We start from the raw sequence: 20,324 nt of genomic DNA on the forward strand, positions 1-20,324 counted from the left end.
TTTACTATAGATTCATTTTTGTCTTTTATCTTCTTCAATTTTGCTAAGTGTCAATATTAAATTTTGCATATTGCTTGTCGAAAAAAAATCTCTGTTAGAAAAGTCTACTATACTTGATTAAACTTTCATTGCTAGCAAGACAAACCTCATTGTTGTCTCTGATTACTGTAACTGGTCTGGTTCAGCTCAGAAGTTCTTTTGAATAAGTACATTTCATACTACTGCGACTCAAGGCAAACCCAGCCCCTGATAAAGTAACTTTAGAAGTTCTTCACCTCTGTATAACGAAAGAATAGCTTTTAAGCAAAATCAATATTACTATATCAAGCATAAATATGCCATCTCCACCAGACGCTGCGAAGGTGTCGGGCATGATATAAAATTCATTCCACTTGAAAAGGCTATCCATTGTTGAAAATGGAGCAATTTTTTTTATGCAACAAAATTTAAAAATGGCTATGCAAAAAGGAAATACTTCAGACACACTGAAGCTTTTCGTCCGACACAATTCAGAGTATAAACTTCACATAATGAAAACAGGAAATTTGCAACCAGATGAGGATCAAGAGTTATGTAAGAGGAAAAATGACGCGTTATGTAAGAGGAAAAGTTCCTTGCTTGTAACCAATCAGTGGCCGTTAACCTCCCACCTAGTTGAAGATTCAAGAGAAAAAACGAATTCCCTCTGTCTATACAAGCCGTGATATTTTTAGCCAGTTGTCATGTTTCTGATTGGCCTAGTATGTCTAAAAATATTTGCTTTCTTCAAAGGCCATTTTTAAACATTGACAAAACTGTCAAACAGATAAAACAAAAGTTAAAACCGTCCTTAATAACAATTTTTTTAATTTGATTTTCCTTCTAAGCTTTTAGGAAACTTTTGATAAAATGTAACAAAAAACTAGAAATGATGAGATAGTAATGATTAAAACACGAATTATCAAAGCTTGATTAACATTAAAGCACTGAAAAGTTTATCCTATTGCAAGAAATACAATTGGGGTTGAAAAAGGGATTATACATTAATATAAGCACTAAAATTTCTTAATGGTAAATTTTCCCCCTCTTGTAAACAATTTGGTCTAACTGGGGTACGGCTGAGGTAAAACTAGAAAAGAAAAAGCCATGACAGCTAGATACCCTATTTATCTTTTCCAATGACAGGCACATATTTTAAGGCAATTTTTCAAAGAGCGTGGTGCAATAATGACTTGAACAATTTGGTTTAAAGAGTTGATGAATATTTTCGTTTTATTACCATTTGCAAGCTAATAGTGTGGTGGAATTATGATTTTACCCGGGCAAAAAAAGTAAAAAGCTGTAATTTGGGACATGGGTTCCATACGATACTGGGAATAACCAGAAAGCCCCATCATTTGGACATTTGGATTTCCTTATTTGGGCAAATCCCATACGGCGCACTGATCAGCAGGGGTTCAAATTTTGATGTCGCTAAAACCACATTATATGTACATATTCTGAAAGACAGTTACATGCTGAACAACTTTTACTCAAAATACACGCCCTTACAATGTGGAAATAAGTACTTTCTGGTCAAAAATAGCAGATAGAGGGCAACTGGGCAATAGAATGTATACAGTGGTGGCGACAGGGGAGGGCTAGGGCGCTACAGTCCCTCCATCGGAAGCATCTAGCACCCCTATCGGAAGAAAATTTTAGGTTATTGTCGGAGCAAATTTGACAAAATAACGTACGAAAACTGCATATTATAGTCAATTTAGCCCCCCTGTTGGAAGCTCAAACCCCCTCTGTCGGAAGATTTCTGGCGCCACCTCTGAATGTATATAAGTTTATTTATGAACAACTTATATATTAACAAGATCAAAAAATGCGATGATGAAATCCTATCCAACAAGGAGCAGGTTAAGAATCCCGCTAAACATTTTGAAATTTCTGCAATCCGTGTATTATTTTGAGAAAATCTGCGTCCGGCAAGTGTGTAGAATTCTCTCGTTCCGTTGATAAATTGCCAGATTTCCGCAATCTACGACAAATTTCCCTAAAATTCTGTTCTTCCGCAAACACTGATGACATCTTCATTTGGAGAAAAAAGGCAAGGATCTACCCTGTTCCTTGGAGACAAATATTCTTGCCGGTAATAACTGCGGGTACGAAGGTCTTTTAATGCAGAACACGGGAAAAGGTGAACCACGTTGAATTATACATATTTGTCTCAGGATTTTCCAAATTCCAAGTCCGGGTTTTCCGTTTTTCATAACTATTTTCCGGGTTTTGGGTCCTAGGTATTCTCAAAACATCCTCTTTTTCATGTACGCACTTCTCAATTGAAAAGTTTGCATTTTGGGAATATACGTAATTTGGAAGTTATCTCTTGTTCTTGTAAAGAAGGGCATAAAGAAAATATTACTGGCCCAGCATCAAGCTGTAGTTTTGTGCAGCCACTTTGAATTTACACTGAATATGGCAGTGTTTTTTACGTCTTAGTAACAAAAATTACCAAGATGGAGGATGACAATGAAAAAGTTGAAAAACTGTCAGAATTGAAATCTTCAGCCCGGGCTGAGTGGGCCCGGGTTGAGTCAGCCCAGGCTGAATGGACCCGGGTTGAGTCAGCCCGGGCTGAGTGGGCCCGGGTTGAGTCAGCTCGGGCTGAGTGGGTATTATCATACTTTATTTTATTCACACACTAAATGATTTTGCATCGATAGATTTTGCGAGATAAAATGAAAATATTTCAGCAAGAGGATCAGCAATTTTTTCCGCGCGCTTTTCAATATTCACTCGTCTCACTTTGTTTCTGCCCAGTCACCACTAAATGTGTATATTCTAAGGGTACGTATGTTAAATAAAAGTTATTCAGCATGAAATTATCTTTCAAAAGATGTACATACTATGTGGTTTTAGCAACATTAAAATTTTGAACCACTACTGGTCAGTGCGCCATTATGGTATTTGCCCAAATAAGGAATTCCCAATGTCCAATTGATGGGGCTTTTTTCTGGTCATTTCCAAATTATATAGAACATCTGTGCCAAATTACAGCTTTATTTTATTTTTATCCGGGTTGGACCGTTTTTATATCTAATCCCAATACACTATAAACTAAGTATATACTCATATCTGTACCTTGACAACCAACGGTGAAAATGGCATTTTTTGAAATTTGTAATTGATTTGCGAGTTGTTGTGCGGAATCGTTTCCTGGCAATAAGAGTGTTGCCTTTCACATCTTTAATTAACGCAGTTCTCCGGATAAAAACCCGATATGGTTATAATTACTGTATTAATCTACTTGACTGGCTTTAATCACTTCAACTTAATGATTTCACTCTGCCAGAGTACTATTGAAACTAGATCTAACACAACAGAATCATTGTTACTGATGAATTTTTTTTCAAACCAACATAATATGTTGTAATAACACACTGAATAGTGTTTATCTTAGGGAACTGGAAAGAGCAAGCTTTCATCCAATTAAATTTTGCACGCGTGACAAATGAAGTTCAAACAACCTGCACCTTGAGATAGGGGTTTATAGAACAGCAGACGATGTTTGGCGATTAAAGTCTCGTCGCAAACTGTTGCTATCTTAGTCGACAGAAATGCATGCCATATTTGTATTCAGCCTCGTGATTTTGATTCAAACTGTATGTGTTGCAGGTACGTTCAAAAATCTTAGTTATAACGTCTTCTATTTTTCCGTGCGTACTAGTGTATAATATAATGCGATTGTGCAAGTGCTAGATATTTTCAAGCATTTTTAAAACTTCTTCAACATCTTGATGAAGAATTCGAATTCGTTTAAGAGATTGTATCAGTTTGAAACTTTAATCATCTTTTGTAACCTCTCTTATGTTGCCTTCTTCCTAACACATTTGGTATAAAATATGATATCTCGTAGGATTTCAAAATCCAGATTTACATTGGAAGTTTGACAAGGCAACGTCTAAAGGCTTTACAAGAGAAGAAAATGTGTCATCATTGACTAACAACCTTGGGTATCTCTTCAATGGAACAAAGATTAGTAGTATCGAAAAATGGTATGCTGCAAACTTCAGTGGAAACTATTCAGGAGTCTTGATTTCAAATGTGACAAACAGTTGTATTCTTAATCCAGAATCTTGTCGATCTGGATTTTCAATTAGTTTTCACATAAAATGGCCTCGATATCTAAACGAAACAGGAGTCGGTCATGTCATTTCCTCTGCAAATTTCAGCATTTACAGCACATTCGATGGCAAACTGATCACAAGTCTTTGGAATGGATCTCACGAGTGGCATGTTGTTTATAAGAGGAACACGACAAAATATGGCTGGACATGTTTTGTCGCTTCCTGGGATCGTTTCACGCTGCAGTTACTTTCAAATCGGAGTTTAGCAGCGTTCGTATCATCTAATATGACAAAATTCCACCTTTCAAAATTCGGAAGTAAGAGAACGAACTATTCTATGGCACACGAAGCTCTTCCGAGGCAAATACTGATAGGAACCAGCACGAAGTCAGCAGTAAATTGTCTAAAGATATTTTTTGACGATCTTAAAATTTGGAACATTGCAATACGAAGAAATGAATCAAAAAAGGCTTGCATACGGGGTGAGTAACACTTGAATTGTTACATTAATTATCATATCTTATCATAGTTAACAGGTTTGTAGGCTTAACCGATATAAGAAAATATGGCCCGAACTTTTAAGCTATGGTTCAAAAATGTTTTGGGAAAGTATTATTTTTAACCTAAAGTGGAGAGGTGCTATCAAGCAAATCTGCAACCAGTAACAAAACTTTTCATTCTCCTCTTTGATGTGCGGTAGTAAAATCAGGATTGAATTAAAGAATTGCTGTTCAGGGAGCATTCATAATTTTAAGTTGTTTGATACAATGACAAAGACGATCAGAGTCATGCAAGAGATAGCATATTTTGCTTTGATTCAAGCCCAAACAATGTTCGCAAATTATCGTAAATACTTTCGTAAATTTTCCAAAATGTTATAACGATAATTTTAAATTTTTAACAGAATAAAAGCATTGATGTTACCAATGCTTGCTCTGCTTAAAAAAGAAAAGAAAATGTTAAAATCCTAATTAACAATACACGACTATTGATATCGTATGACAGATCCATATGAATTTTGAAAACCTGATTCTTTTTGCTAAACTATTTCCTTTTTTAAAAATACGTCCTGTTTTTTCTGAAAATCGTTTCAGTTTTCCACCATTCGTACGTCTTTTGGCAAATCGTTGAATATTTTGCCCTAATGATGTAGAATGCATTTCTCTTCTGAAGTTTGGCAATTTGGATAGTCATGTGTTGATTCTTTCATTCTTGCTGAGTGCATGTTTTGTGGTGTGACTTTAAAAGGCCTCACGTTTATCGTTATTCAAGATTCTATTTACCAGGACACATGTTCTAGGTGGCTTGCATTGATTAATGAAAAAATATGGGTTGCAATGCCCTGTACTGTGCTGGTAAACATGAAAACAGCCTTTTTTGAAGACAAAATTGCTTTTATGGGTAGAAAACAGAATGAATTTAATTGAGCAAAGACAACAAACACTCTTGGTAGCTAATGATATGAAATTAAAACAAAGTTTTTGCTATTAAGATAACAAAACACCAGATTTGCTTTTTCTAAAATCTCTAATACTTGAAGGGGGTTGCAATAAACAGTGGGAGTTTCTCCAGACAAGAACTAGTAAGGATTTGCATAATCATCAAGGGAAGAATAAGTGGCAAAAAGGCTTAATGCAGGGCTGTGTGTGATAAAATCAATGGATAACCTCTAGATTGAATTTAAACTCTAGCTTTAGTTTTTATCACTTTTTATCTCCACCTCCTGACACGTTTCCATGTACTGTTATACCTATACTGCAAACACTTTAGGTACGGTAGGACGGAACATTCGTTTCGTTCAACAGCCTCTAACAATCTCGTGAAATAATGATATATTTCCCCGCAAAAACATTAGCGTCTTGAGGTGGTACAAACCTTGCTAAAAAAAATTGAACACCGTGCACTGACGGGATGCAAGCAGAATAAGCATATTTAAGATTACCTTATCGATATATCACTAAAGCTTCAATAATTTTGACCCAATCAAGAGTGTTGATTTATTTTCTTAATACCTTCTTACAACTTCCAGTAACAAAATGTTTATCTTTCGGCAAATTGAGCAAAATTGCAATTGGTGTGGGAAGGGGGGTTTTTAAAATAAGATTTAGCTTTGTGTAAGTGTTCCAACATTTTCGGCAAGAATTATGGTTCATATAAAACAAATAAAGTCAAATATTTGTAGTAGGTAAGTTCAAGCTATTTGTTGATCAACTCATATATGTATCTGCTTTTCAGCTACCATCGCCAGTGAACATCGAGAAGAAAGATACGAGTATCCAACGCAGATTTATACCTCAATAAGATTCGCCAACAAAGCGTTGATGGGATTTGTAATGGAAAGAAGGGTTACCATAACGAGTCTGTCCGAATGCATTGAGAGATGCAAGAAGAATAAGTTGTGCAAGTCGTTTAATATTGGTCAAGTGCATTCACATTTGGTTTGTGAGTTGAACAGCCAGAGAGAGAAGGCCCATGGCATTCACCTGATAGACCGAGAGGACTATTACTACTACGATGTCTATTGGGGCAACGAAAACGTGTGACAGTGACTAGAGTGCAGAATTGCCAGTAGAGAATGGGTCGAGGCGAACATTTAAGAGAGTACATGTGCCCAATGCCCGTCAAAGAGTGTTAATAATCTGCCAAAGATAGGGTAGCAGAGTTTTGTCTGGTTGTCTTTCTGACATATTTTGTGCTACTTTTCCCATCACATCGCATCAATATTTTGTGCATGTAATGAGCCTTTGACAGGCTACCTTTAATTCTTTGCATGCTCAGAAAAACCAGAGTTTATAGTGGGTTCTTGTTTAAACTTACATTAGAAAGTGTAAAGCTTCTTCTCAAAATTATATCCCTTTTCTCGCAGAAGAATGCCCTTTCTGTATACACGCAACGTTTTTAAGGACAGTTAATAAAATTATGTATATTATTATCCAGTATCTACAATTTAAAATCTTCCATTTCCAGTTCACAACAGAAGTTATAGGCTCAAGGAAGACCCTCTTCAACGTGCTGATTCTTTGTTTAATTTTGTTGCATAAATGATCAAATAATCAAATCTTTTTTCCATATAAATGATAATCAAACACGATGCATTCATTGAGCGCAATTGTTTTTTAAGAGTGAAGACGAAGTCGAAGCGAAAGTGATATTTGTGCCATATTGAAATTGTGTTCATAGTATGATAGTCTTTGATATGTGAGCTACATCAATGCGAATGTAAGTACCTAATAATGTGATAATTGCTGTAGGCTGCAGATGGACCTGAAGTAAAATGTATTTGTCCAAGAATTTGGTTTTTATTTATGTGCTTTAAATCTTTTCCGAAAAATAGAACATGTAAAAAATTGGTGCCCTCTAACGCTAAAGACCTTGGACACAGTGTCCATTGACCTATTGTTAATATGGAATTGGCTTCCTGATAACTAGTGACTTTCACGCTGAGAGTTAGAATCAAATAAAGAAAATTGTGGCTACAGGGCTGCATAAAGAGAGCCTAAGTTCTGGCTTACATCAGGCAAAATTGAAACGATATGAGTGAGCTTGCATCTCGCATTTGCAAAGAGCACCAGCGAAAGCACCTGCAATTGCTTGGTTTTCTTGTCATCTAAATATCTATCCAATGTTTTCAAAGCTTATGACATTTGTTGTTCTGACAATTTTTTTTTAAGGAAGTCATGTCTCCAACATAATGAAATAATGAAACTGCCATGGATTAAGGTACCACGGTTTAAATTGTTTGATCAAAATTACACAATGTAACTACTGTGAATCGTTTAAAAACAGATTATATATATGCTTTGAAATATAACTTGTTTTGATGTAGTCCTTAAAATACCAAAAGAAAAAAGGTCATAAATATACAAGCTATCATGTATCTGAGAATTACTAATGACGATACTATTTCAAGAAACATCAAAGCATGGGTTAACATTACAAAAATACAACGTCAAGGATTAAATGTTAACCATGTTATTGTATACAACTGGTAAACATCGATGGTAAAGCAGCAGGCATGGTAAAAGGCGGATGGATATGGTTCTTTTAAAAAATATTGAGACTTCAGGCCACTTAAAAATAAGAAGGATTTAAGGGTTTTTGAGGGAACTTCGCTTGTTGAAATGGCTCAATATTAACCTTTCCCCTAAAAGTTTAAATAGTATTGTAGCTTGATCAATGATAGGATAGCTGCAAAATGGTTCAGTCAAATTACTTTAAAGCAAGCCCAGGGGTGAGCTGAATGTAAAACCTTTTGTTTTCAGAAGGGAGCACTGATGGACTATCAAAGAAGAATAATTTCATAAGAGCATTATTTCCAAAGCTGCCAAGAATATGTACGGCATTGGGTTTAAATATCTGTAAAGAACCTTCTATTTCATAAAGTTTATTAAAATTAACACAGAAGCTAATTTGGAACAATTTGCAAGTAAAACGGGCAGTGCCAAAAGATCTCAATTACAAGAAACACTTTATCAATTGCTAATATCCAGTATCTGCAGAATTACCATCAAGTTTTGCCTCAAAATATTTACAATGATTCTATCTTAAAATAGTAGAAATATTTCCAAACTGTGAATGCTATATGTACAACTTAACGGATTTAGAACGGACGTAAGGTGCAAGAGATTCCTCTTAGGGGCCATCTTGTTGCCGGGAAGTCTTTGTGTTCAATATCAACAAGCAACACTGGCTCGCGGGTGGAAACGCGGGATGCATAGCATGGACACTCGTATAAAAACTGTGATTTCTGCGGATCAGCTAGTGACGTCTTCTCAGAAAAAGGTATCGCAGTCACATGGATAACAGGAAGTAGACTGGGTCCAGCCTTCGGTGGAGCGTCTTGCAATTCCCCAGTGGTTTTTTCCCAGCTGCACCCCCATACATAGATACCATGAATGAACACCCCATCAGCTGCAGGTTCACGGAGCTAAAATATAAGTTGCACAATTGTAAAATATACTGTCGATATTTAAATGTTTGGAACAATTAAATTGTGCAATGAAAGCGATATTCTTCCCAAACTCACCAGAGTTAGAATTGTTTGAACGATATCAGTTAAATTCTCTTTTTTCAACTTTGTGCATTGCCAGACGTTCCACTCTCAAAAAGTGTGTAGGATTGAAAAATACAAACCGCACAACTTCGAAAAAAATTCAGGTCAGGAGGATAATTAAATGCTCGCAATCAACGATGTGTTCTTGGACTTTGAAAAACACTATTCTGCCATTTACAATTTTGGTTGCACGACCTTGAAATTTGGCACTTTCATGCTGCAGGTTTCACAGAACTGACTCAAAATGAATCGTGATATAGAAACTGAGGATAAGTACAGTTTCTTACACTTGATCAACAGATAAGATAAACTAGTTTTAACGGAGAATTTTCAAAGAGGTTGTAAACGAAAAACTGATGTAATTGCGTCTGTTCATTGTGGTATAAAGTCCACACGGACTGCCATTTCGGTCAAATGTCTAACTCAAACATTTTTGGTCTATGCATTTTGGTCTAAGCAATAACAGAAGAAAAAATCCTCTGTTTGCATCTGAATAACGATCATTGCATAGCAGCCTACTACATAATCCTGGTCAGCAGTTAACTTGAAAACATCGCTAGTTGCGAGGGAATAGCAGTCCGCTTCCACGGTAAAAAAGTTAGCGAAACAGACGATGCTGATTCTGCAAGGATTAACATATAATTGTTCATATAGTTTGATAAGCTAGAGCTTAAAATTTAGTATGCTGTTAAGGAGCTGCGATAAACATTTGCAGTTCGGTGATTTAGTGGTAATCAACCACTATCGTCAAAAGATATCATATCTTTAATTTGAACAAACAAAGACACATGGTCTCTGTTTGTCCAAATCACTTTAAAATATGCACAATGGAGGACTAATTTTTTAGAAGCCTAGCCGATATTTGTTCTTCAATTAACAGGCTGCCACTATTAGGCATCTCACGCATGTTTTGAAAAAATTCAAGAGAGGAGAATGTAGAAACATGCAGAAATATTAAAACCAAAGAAATGAAACAAGCAGCAACGAAATTGGATCAAAACTATTTAATAGCTATCCAGAATATTTATATTTGATAAAAATAGCCTTTACAGTTTTGAAATATATTTAGTTTTTAACCTCATGAATTTGTGAATGTACTTCTGAGCAACGCAGTCAGTTATAGAGTTGAAGTGCGTCTGAGACAAACATGAAGTCTTCACTGAGAATGTCTCAATTTACTTTATACTGTAAGAAACAATGCCTAGACGATTCTGATGCTGCAATTCAACAGTAGGAGCTGCTTTCAATCTCTAGCCTGCGGCTATACAACTCAAAAAGGTAATTCGAGTCTAATCATCGTTGTCTGAAGAAGGATAGTGTACAAAGTCTGACATGTAGTCTACTTACATGGTCTTTATCCCTGCCTGTTATCTCAGTTTTAAAAACAAACTGCTCTGACACAACGCTATGCATCTGATATTGGCGTATTGCTTCCTATCAACAAAAAGATAAGTTAGAGACACAACTTTACAAAATGACAAGGTATCTTGCAAAATAATACTGTTATCTAATAAATTTGTATTTTATCACATCAAAGTCCATGACAACCACCAGATTTGAACTTTCAATGTTGTGTTGTTTTGTGTTGTTTTGTGTTGTTTTGTGTTGTTTTGTGTTGTTTTGTGTTGCTTTTTGTTATGATGTATGTTGAGTTGTTTTCATGGTATTGTATTATATTGCAACTTGATTCATTTTTTGTTTAATTAATTTTATTTTATTCTAATTCATATCTTTTATCTCTATTTATTTGCAATATCATATATCAAATTGTATTTCAAATCGTCTTTTTCGGTTAATTTGACTTGTAATAATTGTACTTCAGGAAAACCAACCTGAAAATGGCTTTGGAAAAAGCAAACATTTCATAAAAAATTGGCCAAAAGCTTTTAGCCAATTTGTTGTAAAATGTTTACTTTTTTCAAAGCAAATGTCAATTTCTGTACCGCTAAAAAACTGTTCACATTTTTTCAAGCAGAGGTACAAAAAATTTACCTATTTGATTCTTAAGAAAAAATTTGAACATCATTATGACGTGCCAAATATGTTAAATCTTTAAATAATTCTGATAGAACAAAATAAAACTTGTGGTGTTGAAACATACCTGCATTACAACCGCGAGCATTCTTTTGGGGTTGAAAAATGCGGCCAACCAATATGCCGGAATCTTCTCTTTACCCTGCGTCGAAAATGACGTATGGTTAATGAGTGGAAACAGAGAGGACTATCGGCAACCAGTCAGTAGAAAAAGCTTCTCTAGTTTTTCCTTAAATAGTTTAACAGCAGTTTTCATACATGAAAGTGTTTTAATTTGTAGTTTTATGACAAGGGAATGGTCGAATGAAAAACTATTTTAATAGATAAGCAAAAAATCTGCACTCGGGGAAATTCCATTTCGTTTTAGGAAAATTTCTTCGAAAAAATATGTGGTAAGGAACTTTTGAGATGAAAGATTGGTTATATTGCGCGGCTGTTGCAATTCATATATTCAGCAGGAGATCAGAGATTCTGAAGATACCATCCAGAAAATCGACAGATGCCATCAAGTCTATGTAAAAATCATAAGCTAAAACCATGCTGTCTACCTGAATGCTTGAGGTCCTAACCTTACTGTTAACAACATGAGCACCTAACAACATACTTGGTACAGGATTTTTTCCATGTGGTTAAAACGTGCTTGCAGGTCCGACAGCCAAGTTGCAAGAGACCATGAGTTTGGGGGTGAACTAATGCCTGCCAACGATCGATAGTGTTCTGGAACCTTCAAGTGGTACAGCTCTTCAGCATCCTTAAGATACTGGTCCGATAGCTTGTCTCCAAAAGAATCTTCGCTTGTTGCTAGCTTGATGGTCTGAAAGATGGTATCAAAAGTCAGACACATCATGAAGCACTGTAAGTTTTACTGCTCGATTTTCAAAATTGTGATCAATTTTAAAACATCTCTGTGTTTACAGCAAGTACAAGAAAGTAAATATTTTGTATGCACACTCAAAAGCAATTCTTTAGGGGAGTACCAGAATCTGAATGAATCTTGATGAAGACTCTATGGGTAACTAAGCTTTCTTTACACCTAATACACTCAAGCTAGACAGAACCATGAACCAAACAGAAAGAGGAAATATTGGGTTGACGCCTCACAAGGAAACAAAACGCAGCCCTAGCGAGCTAATTGGAGATACTATAACTCAATTATGTGTCTTATGAGGTATTGATATAAAGTACTAGAAAAAAGAAATAATAAAAACCTGTAAGCTTGCTTTTAATTCCTGATGCAGCTGATGAAAACAGTCAATCTCTGATAACAGAAACAAGTTGAATGGAGTCGCCCCACCGAGCTTACGGATCCTTTCGTGGACAAATTCCTAAATAAAAGGAAAAAATATAGAATAAAAAATGTCAAAAGTATCAATTCATTTGCAGCTACCGTGCCTGCTAAAGTTAACAATACTTTTAATTTTTCAGATTTTCAATGAAAAGAAAGGTAAATGGTCAATAAGAAGTATAAAGAGATTAGTGAGAACTATAGTAATTCGAACAAATAGCTACAATGCTTGAACAATTAGTATTGGTGGAGTGCATAAGATTGTGATAATATCAAACAAAACAAAATATCGTTAACTATGATTTTCAAAGTATTATTGGTATCCGGTTGTCTCTTTTTCCAACATTGTGACACTTAGCTGACACTTTACCTTCATAATCGATAAGAAAAAGGTTTTTAAACCTTTATAATCGATAAGAATAATTCTAGGCAGAAAACCTCTGGTGAAAATGCATAGCAATGATTCATTATTTTGTCATAAAAAGTACCCCTAAAAACCTAACACACTACAATATATCTTTAAGGCCCTTTTGCTTCAGGTGGTTCGAAGGTTGTCTAGAAAAGCTAAAAGGTTTTATACAAAACAAGGTTCTAAAAGTGCACGGTTCCTGAAATAATCTGAACATTATAGCAGAATCCTTTTTTAAATATTCTTCATAATATCCTCGCGACATCATTTTTCTATCAGTCTTTCTTATTGTGTCTAAAGAGTATTTGGTAGCAGCTATAAGGAAATAGGTTCTCGCAGACTTAGCCGAGGATTAGCATTAATCTAAACACATTCATCTCCTAGTCTTTTGATTGGAAAAGCAGATGTGCGCTATGAAAGTCATTTGATATTCAATTTCAAGAGCGCCACATTAAGCTGTCCATATGATTAATTCCGGTGCTATCAAACTCGCAAACTGGAAATCCTTGCAGCTGATCTGGTGTTAGAGGAAAATTAAGCGGCGATTGCGTAAATCCTCAGCAAATTAACTGTGCTATAGAAAATCAATGTACAAATCCTCCTCTAGAGAGTCTGAGTGCCAGTATTATCTCCAAAAGAGATCGTCAACACAAAGAAGATAGAGCCTTCAATAAAAGAAAGGCTATCCATATGGTTTTCAGCTGCGTGCATTAACGTCAAAAGTGCTGATGAAATGCTCATGAATTCAGCTGTGCGTTGATTGGTTCAGGCCAAGATACTTGTGCAATGATTTCCCTCAATGCATGATACTTATAGATGACATCATTCGACCAATTTGGAAGTGATTCTTTATAGGTTTATCCTATATTACCCAATTTCCATTACTGTTAGAAAATTCCTCCCAGAGAGAGCTTTAAAGTGCTTTTTCTCTTTGGCAAGAAACTAACTTTTAATCTTAGATAAAACTGATCGCATTAAAAAGCTTTTGCTAATGCCAAAACTTTATAGCAGTTTCACCATGCTTCTAAACAATAATAGTATTCTACTCTTACTAGTATAACATAAAAGGAATTCAGTCGAAGCAACATCTGATTTTGACAAGATACTTTCTATTTTTCTAACATCTTCTAAGGTTGTAGGTAGCAAATAAATTCCATAAAGAATCATACCCTACTCCAAAGGCGTGGCAGCTTTGCGAGGGCATTGCTGCATATCTCAAAGAGGTCGACTTCTGCGGATGTCCTCAGTGCAGTCAGTGATGCACTGCCAAAAACACTGGCCTTGGATAACGCGAGGAGGCCTGCTCCTGAAGCGTGGAACGTTCCGCTGGACACAACAAGTGGAACAGATGATCCAGCGAGGACGGTTGCCGATGGTGGTACATGAGTAAGTGTCGGGTTTGACGGCATTCTGTCCAAAATGGCATTCAGTCTTGTGAATACATATTGACTGTCAGGCAAGGGGGTCTACAAGAGGGAGATCAGAAATAGAAAAGCTATAAGGAATTAAGCTTGGTATGCAACCACAAAGATCCATATAGCGAATCCGGATAGTTAATATAATTTATTAGTTGGCATACATGTCAAGGAGCTTTTAAACTGGAAGTAGCGAATCATCGTTCGCCTAGGATCAGGGTACGTTATTTTGAGAATTCAACATCCAACTAATCGTTCTTGCTATCTGGATTCATTACGTTCGCTGTAAGAAGCTCTTAGATAGAAATTACACTGCACCTTTTCTTAATAACATGATTCGTTTCAGTAAGAATAATATAAAACGGAATGATTATAAGACTGTGAATTGAAACATCGCGTGTTCGCACCTTCCACTTAGAGATGCGGTCCCGTAAACAGGGCGGACCTTACATTCTATATATTGTTAACCTTTAAAAAATGCTGTGAAACTTTTCAGAACCCTCTTACCTCATCTGTTGTGTACAGGCCACACATTTCAGGAGAGTCAAACAGATTGTCAGAAATACTCTCTAATGCTTGAATAACAAAAGACTGCTTCGCTCCAGTGATGAAACAAGACGACGGCAGTTTGTATTTCACTACAATCAAAAGTAAAAATCATGTATAGACCTGTTTAGTAGTGTGTCCTAGACTTGCAGCAAACCTCTCAAAGAGCAACTGCCTGCAAATAGTCATTTGGGAGCGAAGACAGAACTGACTCAACCACGTTGAATACAAAAAGTGTCATATCTTTCTATTAAGGACATAAAGGTTGTCCGAGAAATTATTTTACGAGCATTTTTGTGTTTATATGTTGAGCGATGGGCAATGAATAGGTGCGAGCTTTTTGTATCAAATGTAGGGCTTTTTGCACCGAAAGAGATCTGCAGAGCATTTTCTTGCTTATAATTGAAGTTTTACTTGTAAATTAAAGTGCAAAGATAATTTTTCGAGCAGTATCTAATGATGGTTGCTAGCGAATAGGCCATTAATCTTTGGAGAACTATCAAAAAAGGACGGAGATGACTAAATGTCCAAAAAAGGCAAAAAATTTACAGTGAAGCGATTGTGAAGTTAGAAAATATTTTTAAACAGTGCTCAGTAGAAACTCTACCACCATGAAACACATATATCCTTTTCACAAAACAGAAAAGATACCCACATAAAGACAAGTTAGATAAGATGGTTCATTGTGCTACCGTTTGAAGTATAATTTAAAAAATATTGGTTCAGTTTATACACATACCTCTTGATATTTCGAAATCCTTTCTTGTTGCAGATGAATTGACCCATAAATCAACCATAGCACCAAGCACGCAATAATCAACTTCATTTGTTATACTGTTTCCATAAATTATCTGAAACAAAAATACAGCAAAAATGTATTAGGATCTGTTATAAAGAGTGACACATAGAGAGAGAGAGGAAACTGAATTTTCGTAGTGCCATTGTACAGTGAGACGAAACTTATGCAGCAACAGTGTGCAAGTTTTGTCAAAAAATCTTTAAATGTAGAAACAGTAACTCCAGTTGCTCAAATATGGAACAATGTTTCAGAATTTAGACGAAAAATACTTAGCTTTTTATAAGACAACATTAAACAAATAATATTTTGCCCTTAAGCAACAGCCGGCCATAGGATGTAGACATTAAACAGTATCTCCACGAAAAATAAGTTCTTCTACGAACTGATGTAGATTATATCTGACAAGCTAGATTAAAAAGAGCGTCCTTTTAAAAAAACTATATTCAGAGAATGTAACACATAATATTTGTCTTTCTAGTCTGTTGACAATTCCTAACATGATTACTTAAGCAAGTGTCTTGGACATGAACATCAGGAAATTGAAAATAATAGCATGAAATCGTCAAGCTCTTTACGGAGGTTTTTCAAAAGCTTAAAATAAATGATATGATCTATAATCTTTAGGAGAAGAATGCAATGACTGAACTATCTAGTCCTTACAAAGGATCAACGTCTTATCGCACAATTGGAGGCAGTTGGCTAGGTTAATGATATGTATGACTAAGATATCACCCATAAAAAAAGGATTCCATGCAACTCTAAATGTGTTTTGCAGATCAAATAAGCTGTTACAGGACTCAGGCGTCAAGCGATCGATCTTACCTCTGTCAGAAGATGTCGTAAACCATGCCATTGAATATTTCGCTGGCTTAGTCCAGAAACTGGCGTAGAAGCGGCACTTCCCTCGGAAAAATGAATCTGTGCATCGAAAAACTCGTTGACCAAACAAGCCAGAGACCCCTGCACAGAATAAATTAGAAAATTTTGAAATCTAAGGAAGACATAATGCCAGAAAGTTTTGATATACATCGCATGACATCTTTCGACTTTTCTTTTCTCTAAGAAGAAATGAGATTTACGTCTTCTGCTATGAGCAGTATAAACAAATCAGCAACATGAGAATTTGTGTCAAACAGAATTAATTTAGAAAACCACACTAGAGAAAAAAAAGTTAGACTAAGGTTGGAATTTTGGCCTTTCTATCGATCTGAGCTTCAACCTCTCTCAATTTACAAACTGTTTTGGAAAAGCAAAAACAGATCCAAAAAAATTTAAGTTGCCCCTTGTGGCAATACTAGCGTGCGGTACACGTCCAGTAGATTCCATATGGGTCAGGGGTCGCTTCGAATGAATTAAGAGTTGTTGGTAAAAGGTCTTGTGTCAATGGTCAAAAGTCTCAGTTATTATGGTGCTTCTAGTACGTGAAATAGAGTCAATTCTTATTCAAAGATTTAAAACTTCTTATTGAAAGGTTGTTGAAGTCACATTAGAAATGCCCTGACAGGACAGTCTTAAGAAACAACAGACCACAAAAAACTTACCCAAAGGAACTTAATACCAAAGTCAAACTCATATGGCAGATTGAGTCCAACAAAAGAGAATTTCCTCCTCATCTGCAATGTGCTGTGCAGCATGCAGACGTTATGAAGCAGCGGCAACCACTCGTTTCTATTGAACTGCTTCCAAACATCGTTGTCAATCAGCTGCAAGTTGTGGCTTAGAGCAGCTTTCAAGTTCTGATGAAAAACAAAATTTACCTCAGTGAAAGTAACGCTAGTGATACGTATTATCTTTCAAGCTCAGATCAAACTAGAATGCCGTTTAGAAGCGGATGTAATTTCTATCAAATGTAATGGCTTTTTAAGATACTTTCTCACGATACTTTCAAATCAGGTGCGGACTATGTTTAGTGGACTAATTAAATCGCATGTCTGTGGCAGGTTTATGTGGAATTTGCACCAATATGCATATTTCAAAAACCATAGCTCATTTAACATAATTTCCTTTACTTTGGTATATCTCTTTTCCAATAATGAGAAAGAAATTAAGGTTGATAAATCATACATAAAGCACTTGACTAAAAAGTCCTATCAAATAAAATCGATGTGGAATTGATTAAAGAGCTGAGGATAGTTCAAGTAAAAATGAATGACACGGGGTGGATCATTTGAAAAAAAAGTCGACAAGACTTACCAATCTTGGGCTTTCTATGATCGCAGTAACGGAGCTCTGAAGCAGAGAAGATGGCAAAGAAGGTTCCTCAATGGAGGAGATCCACAGCCTGAAATTGGTATCAATATTTGCCGTCTCATTTAATAAAGAATCGAGACCCTCAAGCAGCTGGATACAGTTGTGTCCATTTAGAATAAGGACCCAGTCACCCTGAAACAAAATGAAAATATCATAAGTAGTAATAACACTGTTGATTCTTATTCTTCGAAATGAAATAAAAAATAGCGGTTTTGCCCTTCTAATAGCCGGGAGAGAGTTGTTACTCAACTGTTTCACAATTTCGACCAGCCTCCAGTAATGCATTGACTTAAGATAAAGCCAAACACGTGAAAACTTTTTGCTTCCAACCCTTACTTCAATTTACAACGAGGGATCTCAACAAGCAAGAAAAACGTATAGAAAATCATCAAAGAATCTCTTTATTGATGATTTAAGTAGCTTTTAGCTGATCCAACGAAATCCAAAATAACTACATTAGAAGTAATCGAGGGTTGACAGATTTTCTGCCTGCAGTCTGCGACGTAAACAACATAAGAATTAAGGAAGGAATGCAGGAAGTAGACTTTTAATTTAAGTAAAATAACGTACTCACAATGCCGATGTTGTATTCAATGTATCAAGAACCGAGTTAGACACACATTTTATTCAAACTACTAAAACGCAAAAGACCATAAAATATTTCCAAAGAAATTACCGATTTCATGCATGTGCGAATGACTTTCTTTGCATGTTTTTCCTCTCCATTCATACCACATAAATGAATGATTTCCAATCTAGCCTAGAATGTAATAAGCCAAATTCAAATATTTTATCATTTTGCAAAGCAGAAGTTCCTGAGAAAAACCAAAAATGTATTTTCTGCGGCCCAAGAAAAGGAGAAAGTCTAAATAGTAATCGTTGAAAGATTTATTCAGGCAACATTATTATCACCCAGGGTGGACTTTACAGGATCTTGTTCATAACAGCTCGCTTGGAAAAATCAGGGCAACGTAATGCTCGCACAGGAAAGGAGCTTAAAGCCCCCAATCCTCCTCTTCTGATGAAGCAGGAGCGTCGATTTAGGGGGGGGAGGGGGCTGAGGGTGTTGCAAGTGTCCACCTAGCAGCAACCTGACGAAAATGATTGAGTTTTTAAGTTTAAGCCACAAAACAATATTTTTGCTTTTCATAAGATTTTGCAAGAGGTTGGAGAATAGCTTTAAAGTCTGTATTTAATTCAAGAAAAATCACACGTCGGACAAAACTTTCCAGAAAACTATCAGATATAAACATTTCATGGCATTGCCTAGGCAACCATTGCATTTTTGCTATCTTAAAAAGCCATAACTCAATGAGGCACGCTCTCTGCTTCGAATTTTAGTCTGGTCTGTTCCCTCTAAGAAATGCAAGCCACCATACCCGTGCACTGAATAGGGGCTTCAAAGTTACCTGTTTTGCCTCGGCGTAATCAGTAAGTAGTTTCTCAGTGATTTCGGCTTCCTTTCGATAGAACAGCAGGATTGGTGATTTGGGTGTACTTTGTTTGACAAGACTAGCAAGGTCTACTTCGATATGACCAGAATACCTGGGAAAGAAAATAAAGCGGTTTAAAATGCAGTTGCTCTATATAAATGAAAAGTCTAAAATGTAAGAAGCATAAATTTAATGTTAAATACGAAACTTTTTGTGAGCGAGCACGAGAGCCCTAGGGTCAATGGAACAGTTGCGCAATGGCTACAGTGATTCGTGTCAGTCTAAGGAGAAGCATACAAAATGGCAAGCTGTAGACGGACAAGTAGGCTGAGGGTGATTTGCGTCAAGCCACAAGGATCGGAACAAACGAGGGACGATGGACCATTTCGCTGTCTTTGCTTCCTGAGTCTAAATTAGATACCAACCTAAACGCTGCTGGGGAGGAAGTAGAATGACGAAGAATTTTGAGAAATGACATGAATCTGTAACCGTTGATCCTGAAGGTCAAACGTGGGGATGGAAGGTCAATGGGCCAGGTCAAGCTAGGCCATCACTTTACGTTAAATAGGGCGAAAACATGCAACCATTCGAAGCAAAATGTATCTAAACCTTCCATAACAAACATTATACCTTTATGGAAAATATACATATACATAGATGTACATACATGCAAAATATACATACCTTTTACCCAATGACATAGTTACAAATACAGATGCTGCTTGCAAGAGGCGATCTCCCCTCAGAGACCGAATAATGAGAAGCCGATGAATAGGCAAAAACCTAGGATGAGGTAATCGCAGTATAAGATTAATCCATGTTACAATAGGGTACGCTGAAATGTTATGCTATTTGACGCTTTGACAAAAAGAATCGATAATCTGAAAATTCGAAATGATTCACACAAGAAGCTGGGTTCTAAGACTTTACTTGGTACCCCTACACAATGTAGGCAATTTTCTAGATTTAGTAAAAATCTGTGTAATTTTTTCATCTCGGGAAATTG

At 36.1% G+C, this 20,324-nt stretch overlaps 2 protein-coding genes across 3 annotated transcripts in view; one reads left to right on the forward strand and one right to left on the reverse strand.

Annotated features, from left to right (window-relative positions):
• Nucleotides 1-3,339: 3,339 nt before the first annotated feature.
• Nucleotides 3,340-7,813, forward strand: LOC135685747 (uncharacterized). The gene is made up of 3 exons (XM_065201802.2): nt 3,340-3,642; nt 3,884-4,576; nt 6,330-7,813. The coding sequence occupies exons 1-3, from the start codon at nt 3,585-3,587 to the stop codon at nt 6,635-6,637; spliced, it is 1,059 nt and encodes a 352-aa protein (XP_065057874.2). The 5' UTR covers nt 3,340-3,584; the 3' UTR covers nt 6,638-7,813.
• A 151-nt stretch (nt 7,814-7,964) lies between these two features.
• Nucleotides 7,965-20,324, reverse strand: part of LOC135685746 (dynein axonemal heavy chain 5) — an 82,492-nt gene continuing 70,132 nt past the window's right edge. For both annotated transcript variants that reach the window (XM_065201801.2, XM_065201800.2), the window contains 14 exons: nt 20,003-20,101; nt 19,295-19,430; nt 18,562-18,645; nt 17,829-18,017; nt 17,177-17,371; nt 16,458-16,595; nt 15,576-15,687; nt 14,798-14,928; nt 14,045-14,341; nt 12,390-12,506; nt 11,786-11,995; nt 11,249-11,323; nt 10,495-10,581; nt 7,965-9,021 (listed from right to left, as the gene is read on the reverse strand). In XM_065201801.2, the coding sequence (XP_065057873.2) occupies nt 8,695-9,021; nt 10,495-10,581; nt 11,249-11,323; nt 11,786-11,995; nt 12,390-12,506; nt 14,045-14,341; nt 14,798-14,928; nt 15,576-15,687; nt 16,458-16,595; nt 17,177-17,371; nt 17,829-18,017; nt 18,562-18,645; nt 19,295-19,430; nt 20,003-20,101 (2,197 nt within the window). In that variant the 3' untranslated portion in view covers nt 7,965-8,694. The remainder of the gene's footprint in view (nt 9,022-10,494; nt 10,582-11,248; nt 11,324-11,785; nt 11,996-12,389; nt 12,507-14,044; nt 14,342-14,797; nt 14,929-15,575; nt 15,688-16,457; nt 16,596-17,176; nt 17,372-17,828; nt 18,018-18,561; nt 18,646-19,294; nt 19,431-20,002; nt 20,102-20,324) is intronic.

This window comes from Rhopilema esculentum, chromosome 15 (genome assembly GCF_057945365.1).
Source record: "Rhopilema esculentum isolate cy_ngs chromosome 15, ASM5794536v1, whole genome shotgun sequence".
NCBI lineage: Eukaryota > Metazoa > Cnidaria > Scyphozoa > Rhizostomeae > Rhizostomatidae > Rhopilema > Rhopilema esculentum.

Coding starts and splice junctions, on each gene's coding strand:
- LOC135685747 (XM_065201802.2), top strand. CDS start 3,585: ATGCATGCCATATTTGTATTCAGCCTCGTGATTTTGATTCAAACTGTA. Junction 3,643..3,883: donor TCAAACTGTATGTGTTGCAG/GTACGTTCAAAA, acceptor GATATCTCGTAG/GATTTCAAAATCCAGATTTA. Junction 4,577..6,329: donor AAAAAAGGCTTGCATACGGG/GTGAGTAACACT, acceptor TCTGCTTTTCAG/CTACCATCGCCAGTGAACAT.